Genomic DNA, 25,731 nt, shown 5'->3' with positions numbered 1-25,731 from the left:
TCATTATTTGACGGACGACGCGTGGTGCCCCGTGCCCGCTGACCGTTGAGTGGCCTCGGCCCTCGCGCCTTGCCTCATTTTGGCCTGCTCGGCACGCGTTTCCCTGGTTCCCTCCACCTACACACTCACTCACTCCGTCAACGCGCCTGTCCCGATCATCCACCACAAATCGATTTCAGAGGGAGTGAGAGAGAGTGACACAGTCGACTCATCTCACGCCACACACTGTGCGACTGCTGGGCATTACACTCCACCAGCCAGCTCCACCCACTACCTTCATCACTACCATTGCAGCCCTCGACACGCACCACGCCCAGCTTCACCATTCTACCTACATCCCATCCCCTCCTCCACGCCCATGGACCACCAGCACCCGCCAAACGGCGGCCACCACCCATGGGCGAGCACCAGCGAGCAGTCTTCCCTCCCCGCCAACGTGCCGTCGCCTTACGATGACCCGTCGACAATTCTGCGCGTGTACCCGCTGGTAAACTACACGCCAACGGCAAGAGGTAAGAGCCGTACGCCGCGACATTGCTGATCTCCCCCCCCAAGTCGCGGGCCACTTTGCGCCCCACACCGTCGCGTACCAGCCGCCAGCTTCCTCGGCGAGCTTGTACCCCCAGTACCAGGCAGGCTTCCAGCGCCTGGACAACCCCCAGACAGCTGAGGACTTGCTCATGCGCCAAGACGTCTTGCGCAGAATAGCGCCCATGATCCAAGGCAGCAGCTATGGCGACCGGTGAGTCCAATGATGTGAGCACTTTTGCTGACGACAGATCCTACACAATACAGCCGCCCCCGCAACATGCCTTCCCTCCTCATCCCACCTTCCCTCCAGCGACAAACGGGTACAGTAACCCAGGCCCAGTCCCAGTACCAGACTTTGTCAACCACCGACCCATGGCCTACGACTTCTTCCCTTCAACACCAACGTCTTCCTCGTCCGTCCAGCCGCCAACCCCCAGCTCTGTTGCCGGGTCGTCGCCCGCCCCCTATGCCAGAGGAGACCAGGACTTCTTCGAGCAGTTCATTGACCGCACGAGCATCGGCCTTCAGCTCGACAGCCCGTCGCCGTACACTGGCCCACATACCGCGCCGCCCTCGCAGGCTGGACACTCCAAGCCGGGCTCGGTCAACGTGACCCCGACGCACTTGCGCACCGGTCTCAAGATGGAGGAGGAAGAGTCGCCCGATCCCCTCAGCCTCACGGGTCCCTCGCCGTCCAAGAAGCACAAGTCGGCAACAGATCTGCGAGCATCGCCGTCCAAGTCGCCTTCCAAGTCGCGCCAATCGAGCGTCGTGGTGCTGATCCCAACAAAACGCGCCGACCTGGTCGACAATGACCCTTCCCTCCGGACATTGTCTGACCGCGCTCGCTCAACATCGTCGCTCCACTCCACGCCAGCATTAGACAATCACGAGTCTGACGATGACGAGATCAACTGGGGTGACGGCAGAAAGATGGACATGGACGGTGACTACCACATGAGTCATGGCGCCGTCGAGAATCAGGCCCAGTACCTCCCAACAGGGGGCCGTACTGGAGAGAGGGATCAGCGCAGTGAGTGTGGTGGTGGCCGATCAACCCGAAACAGAAGCTCACACCCCAGGCTCGTACCAAAAGCTACAGAACCTCCTCGAGGACATCTTCGAGGAGCAGGATTCCTTCGCCGCAGAACCTTCCCCAGAGGATGTCTCCAACTCTCGCTTCTTCTCTGGCGTCTCGAGCGACGAGGCGCATGCCCTGTTGTCCGTGGACACCTTGAATAAGGTTGCGCGGTACGTGTCGCGGCTACAGCACAAGAAGAAGCGGCAGCGCACGAAGAGCGACAGTGGCGGCATTCCCTGGGACGCGGACAGCATTCTACGGATCCTCAAGATGATGGAGAAGATCATGCGTGAAGCAGAGTACGCCAACCCCTTCCCCGAATCGGGGCGCCATACGACAGGGACATCGGTGTCACCACAAAAGAAGAAGAAGGGCGGAAAGAAGTCCGCGGACGAGGCTGCGGCTGTCGGTGACGAAGGAACACCGGAGGTGGACGAGGCCGACATGCTTGAACTCGAGCACATCCTGGCCACCATGTCCACTGCCGCGTCGGCAGCGCTTTGCTGTCTTGTCACCATGGCCACTGACGGGCTACCCAAGCAGGTGAGTCGCGGCGTGACGTACAGTGCTGACGATAGCTCTTTTCCGAGGACCTCTTGTCCCTATCCGTGGCGACGGTACGTCACTCGATGGACAGTGTCATCTTCAAGGTTGTCGAAGGTCTCGCGAGCGACACTGTCAACTCGAGCCGCCTCGCACTGGTCGTCAATGCCGAGGCTGCGGCCGCTGCCAACGGGAGGTCACGCAAAGCCGATCCATTGTTCAAGAATGGCAACATCTCGTCGATCGCCCAGGCAACTTGCGCCGCGGTTCCACACATTGCTGGTCTGCTTGACCGACCAGACATGTCTCTGTCAGAAGAGCTGTTTACCGCGACCGTTTACATGGCAATCGGGCCCGTCTTTGTGCGTGAGCCGGCCACACGACGCAGCAAGAAGGAAGGTGGCCATGGACCAGCCTGGTCTGTCATGAAGAGCCTGAGAATGGAGTCGCTTGGATGTCTCCGCGGCGTGAGTACCAATGCTTTCACTTTTGCTGACGATGACAGGCCTTTGCCCACTACGAGGATCAGCGCCTGTGGATCATTGACATGATCCTCCAGTCCTTGTCCAAGGTTCAGGAGCAGGGGTCCGCTCAGCCTCACTTCCAGTTGTCAAACGGCAACTCGATCCACACTCTCAGTGCGCTGTTGCTCCAGTTGGTCCAGGCGTCGTCGTACGGCGTCGGCTCGCGTATCCGGCGGCTTCGCAGATCCGCAGAGGCGAGCAGCGAGATCCCTGACCCAGACAAGGCGCAGCAAGGCGAGATCCAAATCCTTGGCGAGGCCTTTGACGCCGCGTTGCGTTCCACCAAGACAATAGCTGGGCACTTGGTTCAAAAGTAAGCCGGCCATCATGGTGAATTGCTCACCCAGCAGAGCAGGAGCTTCAAAGGCCAGCAAGTCGTCGGGTGACACCGACTTCAAGGCGATTCTGGACACTTTCGTCGCCGACTTGCTCACCGTGGTTTACCGCCCAGAGTGGCCAGCTGCCCCCCTCTTCCTCAACATCCTGTCCAAGCTTTTCGTAGGTGCAGCGTCTGATACTCACTGACGTTAGATCGGCTCCCTCGACAACCAGCGGACAACACACGAGGCTGCTGCCGCTCGTGCTGTGGCGATGGACTACCTGGGTGACATTGCTGCACGACTACGGGCCTTGCACCAGCAAATTGAGGCGAAGGACAAGGTCCCAAGTCTCGACGAGATCATTGCCGACGCCAATGTCGGAGGCATGGCGGCGTTGGCCAAGGCCCAGACCACGATTCAGAGCTTCCTGTCCACCGCGTCCCGTGAGGACAGCATGTTCGTTGTAAGTCACTGCTTCGTTGATGACGTCGCTAACATCTAGTCCTCTGGCGAGATGTCGCAGATGTTGTGGGCACAAGAGTTGGACGCGGCTCAACGCAAGGTCATCTCTGTGCTGGAAAGGGTCGTCACGGAGGTCGTTGACGAGGACGAAGACGGCGAGGCTTCGGGATCCCAGAAGGCTTCGGTGAACCGCGACAACCTCCAGATCATTTCCAGGGAGATTGGTCTTGCTATCCGCAAGGTCTGGAACCCGGAGGACCAGTTGTTCGAGATCAGGTGAGGCAAGGGATTGGCTGCGAGCTGACACCCAGTGATCCCCACCAGGCGGATGAGGCGCTACAGGCTTCTCTGGCAATCTCTCGTTCTCGCCCATTGCAGGGAGCCTTCGAGCCCATCCTGCGTGCCCTGTCCATCGCCATGAATTCGACAGTGGTTGGGTTGCGCTCAAAGGCGATCCGTGGCCTTGGCAGTGTGGTGGTCGCCGATCCAGACCTGCTAAGCCAAGACTCGGTCCGTCATGCTCTCGAGTTGGGGCTGTCCGACTCGTCTCCCCAGGTCCGTGACGCGGCAGTCGATCTGGTCGGTAAATACGTCGTGCAGAGGTCCAACCTTGCCGTCGAGTACTACCCATTGATCGCCGAACGCATCACCGACACTGGTCTTGGTGTGCGGAAGCGCGTCATTAGGTTGTTACGCGGCATCTTTGAAGCCACAGACGACCACGACACCCGCATCGAGATCTGCTACCAACTCCTTCGAGCTGGCGCCGAAGATGAAGACGAGGGGGTTCAGGAGCTTGCCGTCAAGTCGTTATCAGACATCATCTATCCCAACGTCAAGTTTGTTGCGGAGGAGACTGCTGGCCTCCTCGTGGATATCCTGGGCAAGTTCCGATCCAACGAGTCGCTCGAGTCGGCCCTTCAAGCTGTAGGTCAAATGTGCGTCGAGCACCTGCTGACTGGACAGATTTCCGCGCAGTGCACGAAGAATGGACACAGTGACTACTTTGCCCAGACCCTCGACGCACTTATCAACCGGCTCGTGGAGGCAACCGAGGAATCGGACTTTGATGTGCCGAGTCACATCCGAGCCATCGAGCTCCTCAGCTCCGACAACCCGGGTCTTATTGAGACCAAGAAGGCGTCCATCCTGCTCACCTTCCTGCGCCAGGCGACCGATGAAAACCAGCAGATGACAAACGACCTGCTGCTTCAGATCTTCTCCAGGTCGATTCCTTTCCTCCCGAAGGCGGCGACAACTTTTGCCCAGGATCTTTCCAAGACGGTGTTCGGCATGATCACGAAGCCTACTTCAGGCTTGAACTCGCTGAGGCCACTGGTCAGTTGCTACTGCTCGGTTGTCAACAACCTGACGCGCGACCATGAAACCCTGGGGAAGCTGCTATTCTCCTGCATTGGTGAGCTTGACTCCTTGTGAGCGCCAGTTGACTTCCAGGCCGCACACGCAAGCAGATCGGAGCCATTGCCCAAATGAACCAAGCCCAGTTCAAGGGTGTGGCAATGGTCTTTTACATCATCGCACTCATCGCAGAGTACGGCAAGCTTGAGACGGTGGCGCAGACAGACGACAAGGTGCGCAACATCGTCGACAGAATCTCGCAGAGACCACTCTCTGAGCACCTATTCGATGCGTTCCTCGAGTTTGCAATGGTCTCCACCTCCCAGCACGCTCCAATGCTCTGTCTCAGTGCACTCTACCGATCCAACCCGCGGCTTATCATCCACGAGAAGTCCACACACTGGATGCGAAGCATCATCGAGTCGCCAAACATGGACAACCAGGCCCGAGTCCTGCAACTGCTCCATGACTTCTTGGCGTCCCAAGCGGCACAGTCGCAGCCTACCAAGACAGCCAAAGGTGAGGCCAGCGCAAGGCACACAAGACTGACACAGCAGCCACGGACAAAGGCAAAGGCGTTAGTGATCTCATTGGCAGTGGCGCAGACCTGCATCAATCGAGTGTGTCGACAGCTCTGGTCCAGGCCAATATCGACTTTATCACTAAGAGCGCAATGTCTACGCACAATGCACTGCAGGCCGCCGCTATGGAGGTGTTTTCGTTCACTGTCAACCAGGGTCTCTACCACCCAGGGATGGTGAGTTGCCGTGCACTATTGGCCGCTGACGCTGCAGCTCTTGCCGATCTTGGTCTCGTTGGAGACGAGCCCCAGCCAACGTATTGCTAGGCGGGCTCTGACGCTGCATGCGTCGCTGCATACCAAGCATGCGTCCATGCTCAGTGTCAACTACCTCCACCTGGCGCGCGAAACGTTCAACTACCAGAAGACACTCACGTCCGAGGTGTTTGGAGAGCGCAATGGAGAGGCTCTCCTCGGCGGCTGGTACGAGCTGCTGAGCGAGAAGCGCGCGTGGAAGATTGCTTTCCTGCAGCAACTCTCCAAGGCTTTCGACTATGAGCTTATGGGCGACTCTCCGGTGGGTAGATTTCATTCTTCCTTGCTGACGCGGCCCAGATCGAACCAGAGTTTGCGCTTTACATCGCCGAGAACCTGGCGGTGTTGGAGTACCAGGCGCAGGAAGAGGTCATGGTTGTTGTCCAGCAACTGAGTCAGGTCGTGCGCGACGGGCTAGGCGTGGCCAACAGCATTGAGGAGGCCAAGATTATGGCGACGATGGGCTCGGAGCCGATTGTGGACAAGGCTGCGATTGTGTCAGAGGTGGGTATGAAGGCCGAAGCGATCTGACACGCCCAGACCGATCAGATCCCTGCCGTACGACTAGCCAATGCGGCGTCGGTCGTTGGCATCGCCCTGCTCACAAAGAGCCTCCTGCTGTCAGAGTATGGCCTGACTGAAGAGTACGTATGGTGTCGTGGCAGGGGCTGACTCTGCAGCAAATGTCTCAAGCTGGTCGCGGGCAAGAAGAACCCCGTGGGCGACAAGCCGGCAACGAGGAGGAACCCCCAGGCAATGCCGTTGGACAGCAGCCGCTTGGCATACCCCCGTGGTGTCGAGACGGTAGACGAGTACTTTGGTCTACAGAGTGCAGTGAGTTGTGCTGCCAAGAACCATGCTGACCCCAGTTCCTACAATTGATGAGGGAAGACGGCAGCCTCGGGCTGCCCGTGTAACTTGTACAACGCAAAGACATGTATCATTAGCAGCATTGCAGCACCTGTCGCCCATGGCACACTAATCTAGTACATGCAATCTATAACCCTCTAAACACTCTACCATCCGTTCTGGGCGTTGACCTTGCAGTTTGCCAGCAGATCATCAGGGAGGCTGAACTGTGCAATCTTGTCGGGCAAGTTGGTCAATGTGAGGAGGAGGCCAATCTCCATGTGCCATGTGATGTGGCAGTGGAAGGCCCAGATGCCGGGGTTGTCCATGATGATGCGGAGGACGACGTGGCCATACGACTGGATGAGGATCGTGTCACGGCGCATGGGGTTTGTGGTGTTGAAGCTCGACGAGTCGCCGTAAAAGTGGCCGTCTCCCTGGGACATGACGAAGAAGGTGTGGCCGTGCATGTGGAACGGGTGGTCTCCGTCGTCCTGCGAGTTGACAACAAGGTCGAACACGCCATAGCTGGGGTTGATGTAGTTGAGCTGGTCGCCAATGTTGTTGGCGATAAACGACGTGTTGGACGCCGTGGTCGTGTTGATGGCGCTCAGGGCCATCTGGCCTGGGGGCAGCGGGGTCCAGCTAGTCGAGTTGAAGAACATGTAGTGCTGGTTGTTGGCGGTGTATTGCATGTTGAAGTAGACATTTTGCTGGTTGGTGGGCTGCGGCGCGTCGAGCTTGTCGGCCGGCACAAACTTGGTCATCGTGCCGAACTGGGTGCCGTTGGCGACCACTGGTGCGGGCAGGTCGGCGGGGATGGCAGCGGTGTCGGTGCCCTCGTACCGCAGGACACCAAACGTCGACTCGTTGAACAGGGGGCCGGTGTACCGCAGCTGGTCGGTGCCGAGGACGTTGCGGATCCAGTACGCGCCAGGCTTCTGGTCGAGCTTGACGAGCACAGAGTAGCGCTGGGCGACGGCCAGCTCGACGCTCTGGGCGACATAGGGCTCGATGCTGACTCCGTCCGCCTCGATGACGGTGAGGTTGTGGTTGTCGATCGAGAAGATGGTCGTCGTGAACGTGCCAGCGTTGATCAGGCGGATACGGTACGTGCTGTTGCCGACGAGGGTGACGTTGTAGTAGTCGGTTGTGAGGTTGCCACAGTAGTTGGTCTCGGGGTAGAGCGTGCCGGTTGTGTCGGAGCGCTTGCGCTGCGACACCTTGTTCTGCATGCCGTCAAAGTCGCGCCTACGCTCGGCAATGACCAGGTTGCTCGGGGGGATGTACGCGCAGCGGCTCTGGGACACTCCGTTGATCATGCCGCCGTCGGGGGACGGCTCGTCGCCTGGCTGGCCGTCAATGCCCGTGCCGACGGCCGTGAAGCGCCACTCGAGGGCCGTCGACACCGTGTTGTACATGTCGTTCAGGATGAAAGTGTACTCGTCGTCATACTTGTTCGCCGTCATGGCGGTTTCATTCGGCGAGTGGAAGATGATCGGGCCGATCAGGCCGTCGGTGTACTGCGCCGCCTTGTGCGCGTGGTACCATGTCGTGCCGACGTCCTGGACGGTAAAGTTGTAGGTGAAGTGGCCCTTGGGCGGGATACCGCACTGGGTAATGCTGTACGTCCCGTCGTAGTAGTTTGTGCCGTTCTGCTTGAGAGCGTGCCAGTGGATAGACGTCTCGTTGGTCATGTTGTTGTAGACGTTGACGATGACCCTGTCGCCGAGGTTGGCCTCGAGGACCGGGCCGGGCGAGTTGCCATTGATGGTGATGACGGGCTTCTGCATCGCGCCAGGCGCGGCGAGCGCCTGGTCGATTGTCCAGTTGAACGTCCGCGTCGTCGGCGTCGACGAGATGACAAAGTTGCGTTTCGAGCCCTGCCACCGGTCGAGGTCGCCCAGCAGCGCAGGGCGAGAAACTACATTGTGGATGTCGGACGTGTTGCCCGGCTTGAGCGAGGAGGAGGTCGCGTCATTGTGGTGGTGCTTCTTGAGGCCGACGCCGAGGCCGACACCGAGTGCGATGCCAAGAACGACGATGACCGCGAGCACACCCGCGATAATCTTGCCGGTGCTGCTCTTCTTCTCGCCCTTGGGCCCAGCACCGGGGTTGGCGATGGGTACCTTTTCTTCTTGTCTTCTTGCCTCGGACATGGTGTTGCGTGCCGTCGAGCTGGGTGTGAGCTGGGTGAGCTGGGCGAGCTGAACGCCGCCGACGACGAGGGGATTATAGGCGCAACCTTGGATCACCAGAGTCGCAAAATGGCGCTGGTCGGCTCCATCGTCTCGATGATTTCGGCCGGCAGGTATCGCGATGACATTGGGCAGTAGTCGCCGACTGGGACAAAACTCGGCGCGGATGCGACTGCCGAGGGCAACGACCGGGGCGAGACCGGGGCCGATAGCACAGATGCCGATGGTCGTGCGGGTGTCGTGCGGGTGTCGTGCGGGTCGTGCAAGCGGCGGGGACGGCGAGGTAATGAGCTACTTACCTGTCATCGCTGCGCACGCACATTACCAGGAACAGGCGGAACAACGTTTCGAACGTGCGTTGAGGCCTCTCGAGGTGAGCACCGCGCGGAATACGAGCTAAAGGCAGGAACCGAGAGATGCGCGATGCAGGACGAGCGAGGTCGGGCGAGCTGAGCTGAGCTGCGCTGCGGTGGGGGTGGGCGCGGCGCGGTGCGGCGCGGCGCCGTCACTGTCGCCGTTGTGAGTCTATCTCTGGCACCAGTGATTAGCCTGCATTGTCCAATGGATTGTTAGATATTAGACTGCACGTGGGATGTGGCAGCGAGATGAGCCAAGTGGCTGACGTATTTATAGAAACTAGGTCGTTGCAGGTTTAAGTCTAAGTTGCCCTGTTCAGGCAGAGAGCCGCAGGGAGGCATGCGGCAGCAGCAGCAGGCGCTCATCGTGCCTGCCTTTGTCCACCTCGTCCTCACATCCAGCGGCATTTGTCCCGACTCACACCATTTACAGCTAACCCACGTTCTTGACTCACGCGAGGCAAAGCAGGCAGAGAACGCAGAGCACAAGCGAGGAGGTAGAGAGCCCAAGACGCCAGACTCGTCGCGACATTGCGACAGCGCTGCGCACCAATCCCGTCCGGGCGGATTCACACCCACCAGCACGCGCGGGTGCGGACGTCGACGCGGGCGGGCGAGGCAGGCGAGCGAGCGAGCAGCACGCGGACGAGCAGCACCCGAACGAGAGAGCGAGCGAGCGACGCGAGTCGCCCAGGCCCGGCAGGCAGGGCAGAACATTTGTCTCAGAATCCGACTGGGGCTGGCCGCGGCATAATGGAAACCTTTTAAGGCTGAGCGAGCACGACACATCTCACCTCGCCTCCACCGACCGACCCCCCATCGCTCATCCTCGTCTCACAATGCACGCTGCTGCGCTGCTCGCCCTCCTCCCCGCCCTTGCCGGCGCCGTCACTGTCCAGAAGTTCGTCGCCCCCGGCCCCGGCCCGCTCCAGCAGAGCCCCACCTACGCCGGCTACACGAACGGCTCGCTGCCCATCCAGAAGGTCGTCCCCGGCAAGGGTGAGTTGCCTGCTGTACTCGGCGCTGACGCCCAGCCTACGACCGCTTCATCACCATCTGGCTCGAGAACACCGACTTTGCGACCGCCGTCGCCGACCCCACCTTCCAGAAGCTCGCCTCCGAGGGTATCCTCCTCACCAACTACAACGGTGTCACCCACCCCTCGGAGCCCAACTACATCGCTTCCAGTGAGTTGACGGGAGGAGGAATGTGGCGTCATGTGGCGGACTTGAACTAACCCGACTCCAGTTGCCGGTGACTTCTTTGGCATGCCGTGAGTACTGCGCGGTTGCGCGACTAGTGGTGTAAGCCCCGCTGACGCCGCAGTGATGACGACAACTACTACTTCCCTTACAACGTCTCGACCGCCGTCGACCTCCTCGAGTCCAAGAACATCTCGTGGGCCTCGTACCAGGAGAACTCCCCCACCGACGGCTTCGCTGGTGGTGAGTCGGTCCGCCACAGTGTGGCGTTGCACACCCCCCGCTTACACACCCCCAGACTACCCCCAGAAGAACTACCTGAACTCGAGCGCCACCGCGCCCTACACCTACTACAAGCGCAAGCACAACCCCCACATCCTTGCCAACTCGGTCGCTGGCATCCCCGACCGTGCGCTCCGCGTCCGCAACTTCAACGACTTTGCCGCCGACGTCAACGCCACCGCCCTCCCCCAGCACGTCTTTGTGACCCCCAACCTCGTCAACGACGGCCACGACACGGACATCACCTTCATGAGCAGCTGGCTCCAGTACTGGCTCATCCCCCTCCTCGCCGACCCGCGCTTCAACGACAACCGCACCCTCATCCAGCTCACCTTTGACGAGACCGAGTCGTACACCATCCAGAACACTGTCTGGACCGTCCTCCTCGGTGGCGCCGTCCCCGCCAACCTCAAGGGCACCAACGACTCGACCTTCTACACCCACTACTCGACCCTCTCGTCGATCGAGAACAACTGGGACCTCCCCTCGCTTGGCCGTCAGGACGCCAACAAGACGGTCGCCGCCGTCTGGCAGTTCCAGACCAACATCACTGGCTACCAGAACTACGTCCCTGCCGCCGCCGAGATCCCCCAGCTCAACCTGACGGGCATCTTCCCTGGTGTCGCCAACGACGAGGCGTGGATCCCCGTCCCCGCCCCCGACGTCAACGCCTTTGGTGCTGGTAACGGCTCGGTCTTCTACAACGCCTCGGCCACCGACCTCACCCAGACTGCCCCTGCCGCCCCCGTCAACCTCACTGCCTCCAAGACCATCAACCCCATCAAGGTCAACCCCAACTTCACCTACACCAACCACTCGGTCGTCAACGCCTCGTCGCCTGCCGCCGTTGCCGCCTCGTCGTCGGCTGCTGCCGCTGCCAAGTCGTCTGGCACCACGGCCAAGCCCTCGTCGGCCGGCCGTGTCGCCGTTGCTGGCGCTGCTGGCTTCGCCGGCGTCCTTGTCGTCGCCGTCGCTGCCCTCCTCTAAACAGGAACCAGGGTTCTATAGTTCTTGCGTGCCTCGCCACGCTGATGGGTCAACGTAGATGATCTTCTAGATTCAGTAGTAAAACCTTCTGGGACCGTGTCTGTTGCGACGGACACTGATTATGTTATTGTGTAGGACGAGCATGTGGCGGGGGGCGAGCGCAAATTGTGGCGTCAGGAGCACAGAGCGCAAGTTAGTCCACACCAAACTGCCACTCAAGAATCTATCTACATCGATCCTACCTACGCCTTGGGGCCGGGAATCGCAGCCCACCACGCAGCCAGGATCAGTCTAAACCCGCACAGCACGCCAATGGCGCCGCCCGAGCCAGCCACACCGAGGAGGGCACGCGCGGTGAACGCGCCGACGAGGACAGCGAGCACGCCCGCGATGCGCTTGTCCCGGCTCGGCGCGTAGCCGATGTAAAACAGACTCGGGTCGTTGAAGATCTCGACCCAGGTGGTCGTGAGCACGACGGTCGTGTTCATCGGCGAGGCGATACGCTTGCCGACGATGCCCTGGAGGCCGAGGCTGGCCGAGAGGAAGCCGAGGGCCGCCATGCCCTTTGGCGTGGACCAGGACGGGTGGTCGCGGCCGCTGCATGTCAGCATGCGACCTAGCACGCCCACTCACATGGCGTACGCGCCCTCGCCAGAGTAATGCGCGAGCACCGCCGCAACGACCGCGAACGCGATCTGGATGAGCGCCGTCGCGACGAGCCACGAGCGGCGCTTCGGGCCGACGCGCGCGCCGATACGCCCCAGGCTCGTGCCCAGCCAGAAGGACACGAGCGCGGTCAGCGCCTGCTGGTCGCCCTTCATGAACTTGAAGGTGCGCGTCTGCGGCGGATCGAACGTGCGCGCGATCGCGATGGCGAGCTGCGCGACGTTGCCCGTCTGGAAGCCCGGCCTGGGGGGTCAGCTGCGGCGTAGGTGGGGTGATGACGACGGAGGGGCTATCCTTGGCTCAAAGTAGCGGCGCAGCAGCACGCCGGCCTCCGTCGCTGCTCGCCCGCAGCAGACAGCACTTACCACACGAAGCATGCCTTCCGTCAGCTAAGTCGCCACTGCCATGTACCCACCGTGAAGCTGATTGCGCTCGTCCAGCCTGTCAAGAAGCACGCGAACACTGAGATCCAGTCGCACGCCTTGGTGTCCACCTCGCCAGCGAGACGGACGGCGACGGCGCGGGGGAGGGTCGGCCGCGGCGCGCCCGCGACATGGCGCGGGAGCTGGTCCTCGCTGCCGCGGGCATCGCCGCTGGGGCTGAGCTGCTCGGTCGACGCCATAGTGCCGTAGGTCACTGTGCCGTTTGATGCTGCCATATTGGTGGAGAGTGTGATGCACAAGTCGTCGCGTTGGAGCTGTCGCCGAGTTTGACTTTGCAGGCGCGCAGTCGGCTCGCTCGGTTCCTGGGCTTTTCGGTGCGTCATTTCCGCGCGCCAAGCCTTGCGGTGACACTCCTCTCCCTGCAAATCACCTCAGCCACTCATGGCGTGATGGTATTCCAGATCATCAAGAACAACAAACAAGAAAGAGCAATGCATCCCAAAAGAAGTAGTATTAGTGTGTGCGTGCTGCGACTGCTGCACTTTTTATGGGGCGGAGCGGCCTAGAGAGTGTACCGGAAGTTGGGCAGGTGCTTGTCCGTGACGTCGGTGTACTCGTCAAGCGCCTTGATGATCTGCGCGTCGTCGCTCGCAGTGTCTGGGCATGTGGCGTCGGCCTTCTCACCGGCCCCGACGGCCTGGGGCGCCTCATTGACCAGGGCGTTGCGGCGCTTGTTCTCCTGGACAAGCAACCACCGGAGCACAAGCGAAGCGATCGACGCCGCAGCCATGCTGACAATCACCGTGATCCAAGTCGAGCGGTACTTGATCTTGGCCTCGGGCGTCTTGACAGTGTACGATGCGGCAATGTTGCCCACGTTGTAGCCGACGAAAATGGCACCAGAGGTCACGGCCTTCTTGGTCGAGCCGGCCGTGTTGGCCGAGGCGATGGCGAGGAGGAGGACGTAGGGCGCGCCAAACGATGCGACGAGGTAGTAGCCCATCAGAGGGCCGATGGCAGGGTGCCAGGGGGCGGTCCAGCTGAAGGTGTCAGCGCACGCCCACTTCACTCCCACTCACATGACAATGGCGCCGACGACCACTGGGATACACGACAGAGGCAGCAGATATGTCCGGATGTTCTTGTACTTGTCGGCAAAGTAGCTGAAGAAGAAGATGGTGAAGACGGTGACAAACCCGCCAGGGATGGTGAGGGCGACCGACTGGAGGCCCGTGTATCCGATACTCTTGATGATCAAGGTGCCGAATGCCGTGACTGCGCCGTTGCACATGTAGCACATGGCCGCGATGAAGAGGTAGATCCAGGTCTTGATGTCGATAATGGCCTCGATAAACTGGTCGCGCTTGAAGGTCTGCCTGTCGCGAGCGTAGGGGTTCTCCTCGAAGCGGCGGACGAGGAGGTCGCGGTCGGCCGAGTTGAAGAAGTAGCCGGGCTGGAGCGGCGACGCGGGCAGAACAGCGAGGATCACAAGGCCCCAGGCAATGGTCACGCTCCCGCAAAAGTAGTAGATGTACTTCCATGCGTGCGCGTTGCCGTTGGACCCAAGGCCGTAGTTGATCGCGCCGCTGAACATGGAGAAGATGCCAGTGGCAGAGTACCAGATGCCGAAGCGCACTGCCTGCTCCTGCGGCTTGTACCACAGTGCCGTGATGGCCACGAAGAGGGGCGCGACGACCGACTCGGAGAGGCCAAGGGCGACCCGTTGGACGATAAGGCCTTGGTCTGCGGAGGGTCAGCAGGTGTGAGAGGTGACGTCGCTCTACTCACGGTTATGGCACACAACCGTCAGAATAGCGACAAGACCCCAAGTGACCACTGCCGCAGCAGCAGCGTACCGCAGGTTGAGCCGAGTCAGGACGAGGGCGACGGGCAGCACTGCAACGATGTAGCCGTAGTAGAACGCTGCCGAGGCGGTCGCATAGCGAGCGGTTGACGTGACGCCGTTGTGCGTGGTCGACAGGCCCTGGGGGTGTGAGTGGGGTACCCAGCAAGCGATCAGCATAGCAGGCAGGCTGCCGGTGCAGCACTGATAGCCCCGCCAATAGCCCCGCCATGCCTCACAATCCTACTTACCAAGTCCTTGAGGATGCCAAACGCCGCGGCGCTGCCGAGCGCCGCCTTGTCATAGTACTGCAGCCCGAGGGTGATGGTCAAGATGGGCATGAGGATGAGGTCGACCTTCCAGAGGAGGCGGCGCTCGACTGCGCGCCGGTCCGGGTGGGACGGGGGCAGGTCGGCTGCGTTGGTGGTGCTCATTGTCGCGGCGTGTAGCGAGCGGCGAGTGTTATCGACAACAAGAGACTTCCGGAGCACAGCTCCGCTATCTTTTAGGAGGCACGGAGCGATGGTGTTTCCCAAGATTTGCGCCTTCGGAAGTGGTCGCGGCTGCCAGCTTCGGGGGTCCGTAAGTACCGTGCGGAGCGAGGGGCCCGCCTGCCTGGCTTGCCTGCCGAATGGGGACGGACACAAGGGCAGCAGCGTCGAATGGCGATTGCGTTCGCCGCGGGAGGCGTCGAGGCGGCTGACTGCTGAGACGAATGGCGTAGAGCACCAAGGCGACAAGTCGAGTCGAGATCCGAAATCCCACTGCCCCCAGCTCCGAGCCCAGGTCCGGACCGGGACCCCGGCAGGCAGGCAGCCCGCAGGCAGGCAGCCACTTGTCATCTTCGTCCTATCATCAACTACCCTCGTCGTGCATGTGAAAATGATAATGTTGGGTGCACAAGCAACGCTTGGCGCCAGAGTGGACGGTGCTTAGTGGACGCAGTGGTTGCAGACGACCGAGCAGCGTTGCACGCTGCTGTGGTGGCTCCTCGTGCTTCCTCGTCCTCGAGCCCAGCTGCCGACGGCTGACGGGGTGCCGAGCGGAGCGGATACCGCCTACACATGTTGTGGGTTGAGATACGACTGGCCCAGCCGAGCCAGCTCCCGACCTCCGCGCCGCGCTCGAGGAGCGAGGAGCGGCCCTCGCCCCCGCCCGCCAAGGTGCAGAGTGCAGTCCAAGGACACCCGGTCGTACTCTTGTACTTACATGCATACAGCGTGCCCTGGCTGCTGCTGCTGACGACCCAGCGCAGAGCCTGCATGCCGCTCGTGCGAGCAAGCGTGCGTTGTGATGCAATGTCGGGGCGGATACATTTGGTCCGGCGAGCTTGGCCCGCGTGGCTTAGCCTTTGCTGCCATCGAGGCGTTTCACCGCCCGTCGAGGCCAGGTAGATGCCGACCAGCGTGCGCAATGCAAACAGCTCGCTCAGCCGAACACAGCGCAGAGGAAGCACCCCGCGCGTGCATGCTGCCTGCCCGCTGCAGACCGACACCCACCCCCTGGCCACACCCCCACCCCCGGCCGTTTCATACACAGGGGTGAGACCCCTCCCCTCCCTGACGCGCGCAACAACACGGTTACCACCTCGTCGTCGGGCAGAGGCTGAACTTTACCGTCCGGACCTGGAACGCGAGGTCGGCGTCGTCGTCGTCGTCACCGTCTCCGCAGAGAGCTGTGCTCGGCGACAACGACGGGGCAAGCAAGGGTTATGTATGATCGGCCGTCGTCAAGTTTTGTGTGTGCTGTTGATGAGGACGACGAGATGCGACTGTTGTTACTCTTCACACACTTCACATCTTCTGCTGCATCTGACACGACTCAAAGGCGCTCGCTCGGCCTCCTCTGGCGCTCTCGCCCTCCCTCTCCGACCTCTTACACCCTCCTCCACTCTCCGCCTACTCCCTTGCCCAAACCGCCGCCAAGACCACCTCCATCGGCGATGAGGGCCTCCCTCTTCCTCCTCGCCCTTCCCCTTGCCGCCGCTTCGCCACTGGTGGCCTCCCCAGGCAGCGGGGACGACAGCATCAGCAGCTCATCGAGCTCGTCGCGGGGCAAGACCAAGGCATCGTCTTCGACCTCATCGGCATCGACTCCAACAGCGTCTGCGTCAGAGACATCGACAGACGCCTCCAGTGCTTGGGCCAAGGCACAGCCGACCACCGCTTCCGCCGCGAACAGCACACAGGCGCCAGAGCTCGTAACCACCGCTGTTCCCTCGCGCACATCCGGTGCGCCCGCAGCAGGATCTGCGGGGCCGCTCAAAGACCCAGCAGTCATATGGCCCGGGGCAGACGACTGGTGTGAGTAACAGTGGACGCCACGCAAACCTTGGTTCCCCTGTACCTCGGCGGCGCGCTAGGGTTGATGGAACTCGCGCCACACGGCCTGGTGCCTATCCCGACGCGCCGCGCCACCCACCACCACCTGACTGTGACTGACACACGCAGGGGTGATCAACGCCGAGAAGCTAGTGGTGGGGATCAACGCTTCGTCGGCCGTAGTGAGCGGCGCCACACCGCCACTTGTCGACTTCATCCTCGACAACCCCGACACTTCGCTGCTCAACGCCACGCTGCGGATCAACCCCGGCCCAATAACCGTCCTCGCCCTACCGTTCTACTACGAGGCCGAGATCGACCTCGGCCCGCGGCTCAAACCTGGCACGGGGTACACCATCACTGTAAACGGCACGGGGCTCTCGTCGCAAGGTGGGCGTCCAGTGCTCGGGACATAGCTGACCCCAGACTTCTCGGCCACGTCCAAGCCTTTCGAAATCAAGCCCAAGGGCTCGCACATCATCACACCACCGGGCATCGGCTCGTCGCTGTACTCAAGCGCGGCGCATACCGTCCCCCCACTGACTCTTATCCTCGGACTATTGCTTGTTGTACTCTTCCGCACAGCTTAACACATCTGTACTCACCGGACACTGGACACTTCATGCCATTCATTGCATTGACGCTACAACTCGTGGCGAGTGACCGAAAGAGTAAGAAGAAAGGCTGGGTACACTGTCCAGGGCATAAATTAAGCAGGAGGAAGCAGAAGTAGGGGTTAGAGGAGGAGAGCGCCGATAGCGACACCGGCGAAGGCGAGGGCCGAAGCGGGCTGGGCGACAGCGAGCGCACCGGCCTTCTTGGAGGCCGAAGGCGAGGCAGACGCCGAGGCAGACGCCGAAACCGACGGTTTGACCGAGGAGGGGAACGTCTGAGTCGAGGTGACGACGATCTGGGGCTGCGAGAGAATGGTCGCGGCAGAGACGACGGGGATCGAGTATGGCGACGAAGAAGCGGTCGAGGCGACGGGGGCGACCGAGGGCTCGGCAGAGGGAACACCAGACGAGGGGGCGGCTGACGACTCGGTCACGGGAGCTGTGCCAGGTCAGCTAGCCCCAGGCGCGCTCACGCACCATCGGTCGTCGCAACATCAGTAGCCGTGGCCGAGGCGGAACCCGAGCCGTCGGTGGCGGGGGCAGCGGTGCCAGAGTCAGTCTGGACGTCGGTCGCGGGCTCGGTCGGGGCGGCAGAGCCCTTGGTCTTGGTCTTGGTGCCCGACGCCGTCGCGACAGCCGAGTCGGACCCGGCCGTCTGGGAGGCCGGCGCGTCCGAGCCCGTCGCGCCGAGCGTGACAGTGACAGTGACGGTCTTGTCAGCCGCCGCGGCCGAGTCGAGGAGGCCGACGTCGGCGCCGACGCCGCTGTCGTCGGCGTTGTCGGACCAGAACTGGCGCGGGGTGGCGCCGGCGCTCGCGAGCGGGATGAAAAGGAGAGTGAGAGCAAGAGTGCTGGCTTGCTTGGTGATGAGCATGGTGGTAACGAGTGTATGGGGTGAGTAGATGGGAGAAGATGGAGTATTATACACACGCGCGCAAGTCGAGGGAACTCGTCGAGGGCGCGTGTGTGGTATCGGAAGACTGGCAGCTGGTGGCCGTGGCGCCATGCAAGTCCGAGCGGCGTGGGTATCCTTGGTTTTGGGTGTTAGGGAGAGCGCTCGGTCTGCTGGCCATTGTTCTCCTCTCGGAGGATCGGATGCGAGCGCAGGGGTGGCGGAGGGAGTGGACGAGGTGAAACTGGCACTGGGTGCTGCTGCGCTCGCGCCGCCACACTCGCCGCCGCCGCCGCACGTTTCAGCCACACGGACGCGGCCAAGCGTTCTCGGGCCTTCTGTTAATGAAATTTGCGCGCGCGTCGCGCGAATCGCGACAGCAGCCAACAGCGGTCCGTGGCCGCGGCGTGGGTGGCCTGGGTGGATCGGGCAAGCAAGCGGGCATCCGCAGCACATGGCACAGAGTGCATCTACACACACAAGCTACACAGTGTCCTTTTGAGTGAGTGAGCTTATATTAGGGGGCTATGTATTGTCCTGGAATGTTCGTCTCGCCGCGGCCGCCGTCACCGAACGCATACCACACCTAGAGAAGCGCAAGGACCGCAAGCGCGAGGACGGCGCCGACGCTGGCCGCCGTGCGCTGGGCGCCCGAGGCCGCGTGGGGGATGTTCGAGGTCGCGGGGGTCGTGACGAGCGCGTTGGCAGTGGCGGTCGCGACGGTGGGGGTGGCCGACGAGGTCGAGAACGAGGTCGCGAGGGCCGAGGTCGAGAAGTTGACGGGCGTGAGGGTCGGTGGGATGTCCGAGAACGACGAGAGGGGGAGCGCCGAGAGGGCCGAGTACGACGCGGCCGACGCCGACGCGAGCGCGGAAACCTTGGAGTGGGGGACCTTGGAGGTGAGGGTCGTGCGGGCGCCAATGTCGCCTGGGGTGTGGTCAGTGGGGGCTGCGTCAAGTCAACTCACTAGCAGAGCCGGAGGCAGCCTCAGAGGCAGCAGCAGTGCCCGAGACCTCGGCGACAGTGAGGTCAGCGGGCGCAGTGTGTGCAGCGGTGTGCGCGGCGGTCGCGGCCTCGGTCTGAGCGGCGGTCGCGGGCTGGGTGGCCACCGCCTCGGCGGGGGTAGCGTACGCCTTGGTGTGCGGGGCGGGGACGGGAGTGTCGGCCGCGCGCGTAGGCTGGGGGGCAGGCTTGGGCTCGGGTGCGGGCTGCGTCTCGGCGGGGGCCGCGTGCGTGGCGGGCGCGGGGGCGTAAGTCTCGGGCACGGGGTTGTGGGTAGCCGGCGCGGGGGCGGGCTTGTCCGCGGGCGTGTTGTGAGTGGCCTCAGCGGCGGGCGAGTTGTGGGTCGCGGCCTCGGCGGGCGAGTTGTGCGTGGCGGCCGCCTGAGTGCCCTTGGTGTGTCCGTTGTTGTTGCTGCCCTTGGTGCCGTGCGAGCCCTTGGTACCGCCGTTGCCGCCGGTGTGGGCGCCGTTGTTGGTTGCGCCGCCGTGCGTGTTGTCGTTGCCGCCGGTAGCGGCGGGAGCGGGGGCGGGGTTGGGGGCGGGCGAGTCGGCCGCGCCGCCGTTCTGCGCGCCCGTGGTGCCGGTGGCACCGCCGTTGCCGGTGTCAGCCGCGGGGGCCGGGGCCGGAGCGGGGGTGCCGTTGTTGCCAGTGTTGCCGGGGGTGGCACCGGTGTTGGCGCCGTTGTCAGTGGTGTCGGGGCCGGCGGCGGGGGTGTTGGCGCCGTTGTTGCCGTTGTTGGCGGGAGTGGCACCGGTGCCCGTAGTGTCCGGAGTGGCGCCGATGCCGGTGTCGACAGGGGCACCGTTGTTGCCAGTGTCAACAGGCGCGTTACCACCGTCGACAGGCGCGGGCACGGGGGTGTTGATGTTGGTGTTGCCTGAGTCGCCGACGGCGGTAATGTCCTGGCGAGAGACGAGGGGCGACGAGAGCGCGAGGGGGAGGAGGAGGGCCGAGAGAGCGAGCGTCTTGGAGAGGAGCATCGTGTATTAGTTGTTGTTTGGTGGGGGTTGTTGAGCTGAGTTGGGCTGTAGAGAGAGGCTTGTAGTGAGAGTGAGATGAGAGAGCGTGAGCTGATGGAGAGTAGTAGCCTGCCCCGGCGCCGCCTTATAACAACGTCGAGGCTGCCCCTCGAGCTCGCGAACTCGGCAGCTCAACCCCAGTCGACGCCGGGCGTGGGAGCTCGCTATCGACGCGGTGCTGCGCCCCCTCTCAAGCACGCAAGGCGGCAAGTGTATGTACTTGTGCCACGGTGCCACATTCACTCACGTGTGAGCATCTCCCACTCGACTGGGCCGCTCACACTCCCCCGCTCACCCACGCCCCGCCCTTATCACGAGCTCGCCGACGCCGCCGACGCGCACACACGGCACTGCATTCCTTGGCGCTGTGTGTAAGTAATCCGCATGCATGTCGGGCCGACCGCCGCCCCGTTACCTTGCCCGCCCGTTGCCCGCGTCGGTGCCGAGCTGCCCCACCCCGGCAACAGCGTCCTCAGGGGTGGTGATGGCGCCGGCGCCTGCCAAGACGCACCGAGCACAGCTTGCGCCGTGTGGCATGTGGTGTGGTGATGGGCGCTCTGTGGCATAAGTAGAGGTCAGTTTGCAGCCTGCAGTGAGCATGCATGCACGCTGCAAGGTCCCCGATCATGCTCGTCTCTACCCTCCTCGCTGCGTTCGCTGTCGGCTGCGCTGCGGCGCTGCCGTCCGTTGCCCCCAACGACGCCGGGGACAGCCTCAACGACGCCGCCGCTCCCCACAACCTCACGTTCCGCGACATCGACACACGCTTCACCGTGCCCAACGCCCTCATCGACTGTGAGTGGAGTGAGCTGTGCTAGCAGCTGTGCTGTGTTAGCAGGCAGCGCCCCCAGCCCACTCACACGCACAGGGTACGCCGACAACTCGAAGCCGTACGAGAACCGCGCGACATGGTTCCCGTCGGCCAAGGTGCGGACCGACCTGTGGATCTTCCAGCCGAGCGGGGCGCAGATGCGCAACAGTGTGCTCCTGCAGTCCAACTGTGAGTACGTGTGAGACTGCAAACGCTGAGACACAACGAACAGTGGCCTCGTCCGAGACGCAGATGAGCGGCCGGTGGGACCTGCCCGTCGGATACAACTACCAGCTTGTGTTGACTGTCGCGGGGGACAAGGACCGTGAGTGTGTCGCGTCGGCCGTGTTCGAGGCGATGCTGCGTCACACCTCTCACACCCGCAGGCATCCTGGCCCGCTCCCACACCTTTGACATCAAACCTACCCGGTCCAGCAGGAACGCGGGAACGTCCATACATGATAGCGGGGCGCTTATCTGTGGGCTAGTGCTCGGAGTAGTTGGAGCGACCCTGGCCACGCCGGCGGCTGCTGTCAACGTCTTGTAGCTTGTAGCTAGCACGTACAAATAATGAAGGCACACCAACTGCGAGTTTAGCTTTGGCCGGGCAGGGATTGCCTGCGCTTGTTGACGTCGGCCTGTTGTCTCTCTCGTGTCGTATCGTGCGCTGCTCCTCTCGCCCTGCCCGGCGACGAAACTCACTCTACCACAAACCTGGTTCCAAACTCGCTTCCCATCCTGCTGCTGCGGCACGAACATGCTGCTAAACATGCAGGGAGGAGGGAGGGGATCAAGGAGCGTGCAGGGGGTTTGCGGTGCCTCTTGTGCTTTGCCTGCGTCAGCGAGATCCGCGCCCTTGACGACGGCGCGTCAAGCAGTCCCGGTGAAACCGTAGTGATGTGGGTGTGCGCTAGAGGATGCAGGAGGAGGAGCTGGAGCAAGCAGCGCAGCCAGAGGATGCAGAGCGAGCGCATCGCAAACACTAGAGCAGGCTTCGGAGAGCCTTGCGCCGTTGTACTCTCCACCCAGCATGCGCACAACGACGACAACAACGCTGCTCGCGATCGTGGCTCTCGCGCACGCCGTAGCCGGCCAAGACCAGCAGGAGACGCACTCGCGCGAGTGGGGCACGGTGTGGGGTAACCCGTCCGGCGCGAACGCCACGGCGAGTTACTCGGCCCAGGTCGCCATCGAGTCGGGCAACGGCACGTCGCCGGCAGTGGGGGGGCAGAAGCCTGTCGTGTTTGGGTATCCGTCGGCCAAGGACACTTGTGAGTGCGCACGAGGGCGAGCGCAGCGAGCCCAAGTGGCGAGGCGATCCACAAAGCCATGCTGACCACTCGACTAGGGGTCGCGCACAGCGCTGGAAACTCGGCGTCATGGGCGCCAGCAGTCGGCGTCCCAACAGACCTGTGGCTCAAGCCGTGGAACTGGGCCTCGTCGGCGCCGGACCCCGTGCTCGTCGCCTCCGGAAGTGAGTGGCCCCTACACAAGAGACGCCACTGACGACCAGTCAACGCAACTGCCGCGCGCGCGAACGCCGGCGCCTCGCCACTGTGAGTACTGCGCCGCGCTCGCCACTCGCCCCGCAACTGACCCCCTCCCAGGCCAGTCGGCAAGAGCTTCGTCCTCGTCCTCACCCGCGCTGGGGAGCAGACCTCTGTCCTCGCCACGAGCCAGGCGTTCGAGATCACCGCCAAGGCGACCGACCCGGCCAATATGGTCGCGGCGGGCGCGTTGGACCTCGCGGCGCCAGCTGCTGCGGCGGCGCTCGTCGCTGCGTGTGTTGTTGCCGCGGCGTAGGGCCCGACAGGACTTCCGCCACCTTGTACCACCACCACCACTACCACACTAGAGCTGCCACGACCAGAGATGCCATATAATGCTGATGTCGTACATGCTGCTGTTGTTACACGAGCGCGAGGGCCAGTCCTGCTACTCCCAACGCGACGCCGAGTGCTGGGGCGACCAAGCCCGACGCGGCGCTTGACCGCCGAATGTCGAACTGGGCCGACTGGCCGAGGATCTCTGTCATGTCAGCGCTACACCACCGCACGGACTCACTGTCCACGTTGCCTGCTTCCGTGATGAAGACGTAGAAGCCTTTGCCAGAGGTGACGTTGCGACCGAGGTATCCTGCGCCGACGGTCCGTGGCGCGACTGGGGCTCAGCTTCACACCCTGCGCCGCCACTCACCATTCTTGGCCAACGAGATGGGCTCCTTGAGCCCGCCGAGCCACAGGTCCGTCTCGACGCCAGCAGCAGGCCACCACGACGCCCAGTTCATACCGTCCTTGACGTCGCCGCCCGTGATCCCTGCTTGTCAGCTAGGCAGCCCCACGCACGCCTACGCACACTGGTCGCCCGCTTTCGGCGTGTAGAAGGATATCAAGGCTGTACCGTTTGCGTCTGGCGTGCCCGACGCCGCCGTAATCACCGACTCCTGGTTGCCGCCTCTGATTGTTGTTGCGTCGGGGATATACGTGTTGGCCGGGACGTAAGTCAGCACCGAGGTGGGTGTCGAGGCCGCGCCGAGCGCGAGCGGAAGGAGAGCGAGCGCCGCTAGTGGCGCGTGTGCGTGCATGGTGAGGTGAGGTGAGGAGTAAGAGAGATGAGTCTGAGTCTGCGACATGAGAACTCCTCATGTCGCCGTCGTCGACGACGACTCGAGCGCGGGTGGGTCGGGTCGAGTCAGGCAGTCAGTTCCAGCGTCAGTCTCCTCGCCTCGCTCCCTCCCTCCCGCATGAGCATGCATGCCCGTGACAGGCCAAGGCCAAGAGGCCAGGTCGAGAATAGGTGAAGCAGAGGGCAGAGGGGGGCAGAGGGGGCAAGGGGGGCTTGTATGAGCGTTTGGTTGTCGAGGCGGGCTTGAGAAGAGAGAAGACAAGAGCAGCGACGAGTGCCTGGTTGAGAGGATGAAACGGGTTCCCTTTTGGGGGTGGATGTTTGGGATTGGCAAACTAATCCCCGGTGGGAGCGGGGAGTAGCAGCGGGGCTTGGTTGGTTGCAGTAGCCGCCGTCGCTGGCCATGCTTGCCTTGCTTGCTGCTGCTCGAGCTCCTCCGCACGGGCCAACTTGCTGCAGCAACGGTGCCACTGCCCCGCGTCAAGAGTGGCAATCAAAACACGCTATGATCGACAGGCCCAAGCATCTGGATGTATCCCAGCGTGCCACAAAACGCACTACAACGGCCACTTTTCAGCACCCAAGTGCACAATGCGTTGGCGAGGGGGCGGAGTCACGTGTATCCACCACTAGCCAGGCTGGTGGCATCGCATGGTGGCAGCGCTGCAGCTATCACCGCCGTCTTGGGTCATGTTCTCGGCAGCGGCACCCGCGCCAGCCTATCGCGGAATGCTGCAGCGACACGACACCAACCACAATCGGCGCGGCGCCGATCAGCCGCCTCGGCGATGGGCTCGCGCGGTGGGCAGCCGCGCCTATGAGGCAGGCGCACGGCGCAGCATACCGCCGTGCGCGATCATACCACGGCGACCAGTGCGCTAGAGGCAATGACGATGCATGGTGACCGAGATGATAATGAGATGAGATGCGGGGTAGTTTGGTGGCGATGACGTTGGGGCGGCGGGTGTGGTGTGTGGTGTGCAGTCTGCGGTGCGGCTGCGAGTAGTCAGCCGGCAGTGCGTGCGGCACCGAGCCACTGCCGCCTAGCCCACTTACCTGTCTATTCCGCATAGACATGGCACCGGCCAAGCGTGCCCGCCAGACCGGGGTCGAGTGCCTTCTGCCCCGTCTTGCGGAGGCCCTCGCGGTGCTCGACGCACAGGTCGCCCGAGAGCGGGTCGAGCGCGATGAACTCTGGCGGTGGTGATGGCTTGGCCGGGGCTGCGTTGGCGGGCGTGGCGGCGGCCTCTGGTGCTGGGACCGGAGCGGAGAGGGAGCGCGGTGCCATGAGCAGCAGGGCGACGGCGAGGACGGGTAAGAGGGGCTTCATTGTGCTGCTTGGTGTCGAGGATGCTGACGGGGGTGTTTGCATCGACGAGCTGCGAAGCAGGGGACTCTTATGGCGACTGACTTGGCATCGCGAGGGGGGCCGCTGCCTCCTCGTCGTCGCCGTTGCCTCTCCTCGTCGTCGAGGACCGTGTGCCGCGTCGCTTCAACGACATCCTCTCCTCTCCTCGTCTCGCCCTCAACTCCCACCTCTCTGACTCCTCCCCCTCTCGCCCAGCATCCTGTCTCGCCTCCCTCCGGTACACGGCGAGCCCACCTCGTCGTCGTGAGGCAGCCGTAAGCACTGTGCGCCGTGCAGCTCAGCCAGCACGCACATCACACCCAGCGTCAACGCAACGTCGACCACCTCTCCTCGTAGACAAGCAAGCCAGCAGCACAGACGTCGTACCCCCGTGTGTCTGGCACGGAGGCAGCTTCACTGTGCGCATCCGAAACCCGCGCCCCTCGCTGTGGCAGCAGGCATGCACGCAGGCAGGCGGCAAAAACAGGCGCGTGCGCGTGGTCGTCAAGCAAGCTGCAGGCAGGCAGTGGGCACCGTCGTCGTCGTCAGCGGCGGGCCAGGGCGCGGGCGGCGGGCTGGGTCGCGGGCGGCGGAACGGCGGCGGAGCACCTGGCCCGGTTCTTCCAGAAGCAGCGCAACTGTTCCTCTGCATGTCTGCATGACGCATGACGCATGCTG

At 62.8% G+C, this 25,731-nt stretch overlaps 11 protein-coding genes across 12 annotated transcripts; 4 read left to right on the top strand and 7 right to left on the bottom strand.

Annotated features, from left to right (window-relative positions):
- Window positions 1-358: 358 nt before the first annotated feature.
- On the top strand, window positions 359-6,599 carry rad9_1 (Protein rad9; the record flags this gene model as incomplete). Of its 2 annotated transcripts, XM_062775701.1 has the most annotated exons (18): window positions 359-512; window positions 556-742; window positions 780-1,564; window positions 1,614-2,155; window positions 2,191-2,622; window positions 2,661-2,992; window positions 3,030-3,177; window positions 3,211-3,462; window positions 3,502-3,737; window positions 3,773-4,388; window positions 4,428-4,878; window positions 4,917-5,339; window positions 5,378-5,577; window positions 5,615-5,917; window positions 5,956-6,159; window positions 6,196-6,299; window positions 6,336-6,489; window positions 6,525-6,599. In XM_062775701.1, the coding sequence occupies 18 exons, from the start codon at window positions 359-361 to the stop codon at window positions 6,570-6,572; spliced, it is 5,571 nt and encodes a 1,856-aa protein (XP_062631685.1). In that variant the 3' UTR covers window positions 6,573-6,599. The 2 variants fall into 2 exon arrangements, with proteins under 2 accessions (XP_062631685.1, XP_062631686.1); XM_062775702.1 differs by having other exon boundaries at window positions 3,773-4,878.
- A 72-nt stretch (window positions 6,600-6,671) lies between these two features.
- On the bottom strand, window positions 6,672-8,663 carry OpS5 (Oxidoreductase OpS5; the record flags this gene model as incomplete). The annotated part of the gene is made up of 1 exon (XM_062775700.1): window positions 6,672-8,663. One exon carries the CDS (start codon window positions 8,661-8,663, stop codon window positions 6,672-6,674), a length of 1,992 nt encoding a protein of 663 aa, XP_062631684.1.
- A 1,052-nt stretch (window positions 8,664-9,715) lies between these two features.
- On the top strand, window positions 9,716-11,672 carry KLLA0B14839g (putative acid phosphatase). Its single transcript, XM_062775699.1, has 5 exons — window positions 9,716-10,057; window positions 10,093-10,245; window positions 10,307-10,331; window positions 10,385-10,503; window positions 10,559-11,672. The coding sequence occupies exons 1-5, from the start codon at window positions 9,898-9,900 to the stop codon at window positions 11,527-11,529; spliced, it is 1,428 nt and encodes a 475-aa protein (XP_062631683.1). The 5' UTR covers window positions 9,716-9,897; the 3' UTR covers window positions 11,530-11,672.
- A 99-nt stretch (window positions 11,673-11,771) lies between these two features.
- On the bottom strand, window positions 11,772-12,853 carry LOC62_07G009153 (uncharacterized protein; the record flags this gene model as incomplete). Its single annotated transcript, XM_062775698.1, has 4 exons — window positions 11,772-12,126; window positions 12,163-12,438; window positions 12,561-12,574; window positions 12,611-12,853. The coding sequence occupies 4 exons, from the start codon at window positions 12,851-12,853 to the stop codon at window positions 11,772-11,774; spliced, it is 888 nt and encodes a 295-aa protein (XP_062631682.1).
- Window positions 12,854-13,071: 218 nt separating this feature from the next.
- On the bottom strand, window positions 13,072-15,114 carry SPCC757.13_7 (putative transporter). Its single transcript, XM_062775697.1, has 4 exons — window positions 14,673-15,114; window positions 14,367-14,562; window positions 13,658-14,321; window positions 13,072-13,618 (listed from the first exon to the last, which is right to left on the bottom strand). Exons 1-4 carry the CDS (start codon window positions 14,853-14,855, stop codon window positions 13,141-13,143), a joined length of 1,521 nt encoding a protein of 506 aa, XP_062631681.1. The 5' UTR covers window positions 14,856-15,114; the 3' UTR covers window positions 13,072-13,140.
- A 1,249-nt stretch (window positions 15,115-16,363) lies between these two features.
- Window positions 16,364-17,332, top strand: LOC62_07G009151 (uncharacterized protein; the record flags this gene model as incomplete). The annotated part of the gene is made up of 3 exons (XM_062775696.1): window positions 16,364-16,724; window positions 16,926-17,132; window positions 17,169-17,332. The coding sequence occupies 3 exons, from the start codon at window positions 16,364-16,366 to the stop codon at window positions 17,330-17,332; spliced, it is 732 nt and encodes a 243-aa protein (XP_062631680.1).
- Window positions 17,333-17,478: 146 nt separating this feature from the next.
- LOC62_07G009150 (uncharacterized protein) lies at window positions 17,479-18,230 on the bottom strand (the record flags this gene model as incomplete). Its single annotated transcript, XM_062775695.1, has 2 exons — window positions 17,479-17,795; window positions 17,834-18,230. The coding sequence occupies 2 exons, from the start codon at window positions 18,228-18,230 to the stop codon at window positions 17,479-17,481; spliced, it is 714 nt and encodes a 237-aa protein (XP_062631679.1).
- Window positions 18,231-18,834: 604 nt separating this feature from the next.
- LOC62_07G009149 (uncharacterized protein) lies at window positions 18,835-20,230 on the bottom strand (the record flags this gene model as incomplete). The annotated part of the gene is made up of 2 exons (XM_062775694.1): window positions 18,835-19,175; window positions 19,216-20,230. The coding sequence occupies 2 exons, from the start codon at window positions 20,228-20,230 to the stop codon at window positions 18,835-18,837; spliced, it is 1,356 nt and encodes a 451-aa protein (XP_062631678.1).
- A 665-nt stretch (window positions 20,231-20,895) lies between these two features.
- Window positions 20,896-22,883, top strand: LOC62_07G009148 (uncharacterized protein; the record flags this gene model as incomplete). Its single annotated transcript, XM_062775693.1, has 7 exons — window positions 20,896-21,064; window positions 21,138-21,269; window positions 21,313-21,405; window positions 22,169-22,351; window positions 22,429-22,554; window positions 22,594-22,636; window positions 22,688-22,883. 7 exons carry the CDS (start codon window positions 20,896-20,898, stop codon window positions 22,881-22,883), a joined length of 942 nt encoding a protein of 313 aa, XP_062631677.1.
- A 106-nt stretch (window positions 22,884-22,989) lies between these two features.
- LOC62_07G009147 (uncharacterized protein) lies at window positions 22,990-23,664 on the bottom strand (the record flags this gene model as incomplete). The annotated part of the gene is made up of 4 exons (XM_062775692.1): window positions 22,990-23,108; window positions 23,145-23,240; window positions 23,277-23,396; window positions 23,436-23,664. The coding sequence occupies 4 exons, from the start codon at window positions 23,662-23,664 to the stop codon at window positions 22,990-22,992; spliced, it is 564 nt and encodes a 187-aa protein (XP_062631676.1).
- Window positions 23,665-24,765: 1,101 nt separating this feature from the next.
- On the bottom strand, window positions 24,766-25,035 carry LOC62_07G009146 (uncharacterized protein; the record flags this gene model as incomplete). Its single annotated transcript, XM_062775691.1, has 1 exon — window positions 24,766-25,035. One exon carries the CDS (start codon window positions 25,033-25,035, stop codon window positions 24,766-24,768), a length of 270 nt encoding a protein of 89 aa, XP_062631675.1.
- Between the last annotated feature and the right edge of the window lie 696 nt (window positions 25,036-25,731).

Source organism: Vanrija pseudolonga, chromosome 7, assembly GCF_020906515.1.
Source record: "Vanrija pseudolonga chromosome 7, complete sequence".
Classification (NCBI taxonomy): Eukaryota; Fungi; Basidiomycota; class Tremellomycetes; order Trichosporonales; family Trichosporonaceae; genus Vanrija; species Vanrija pseudolonga.
The sequence above is the reverse complement of the archived record's forward strand: the minus strand, read 5'-3'. Positions and strand labels throughout refer to the sequence as shown.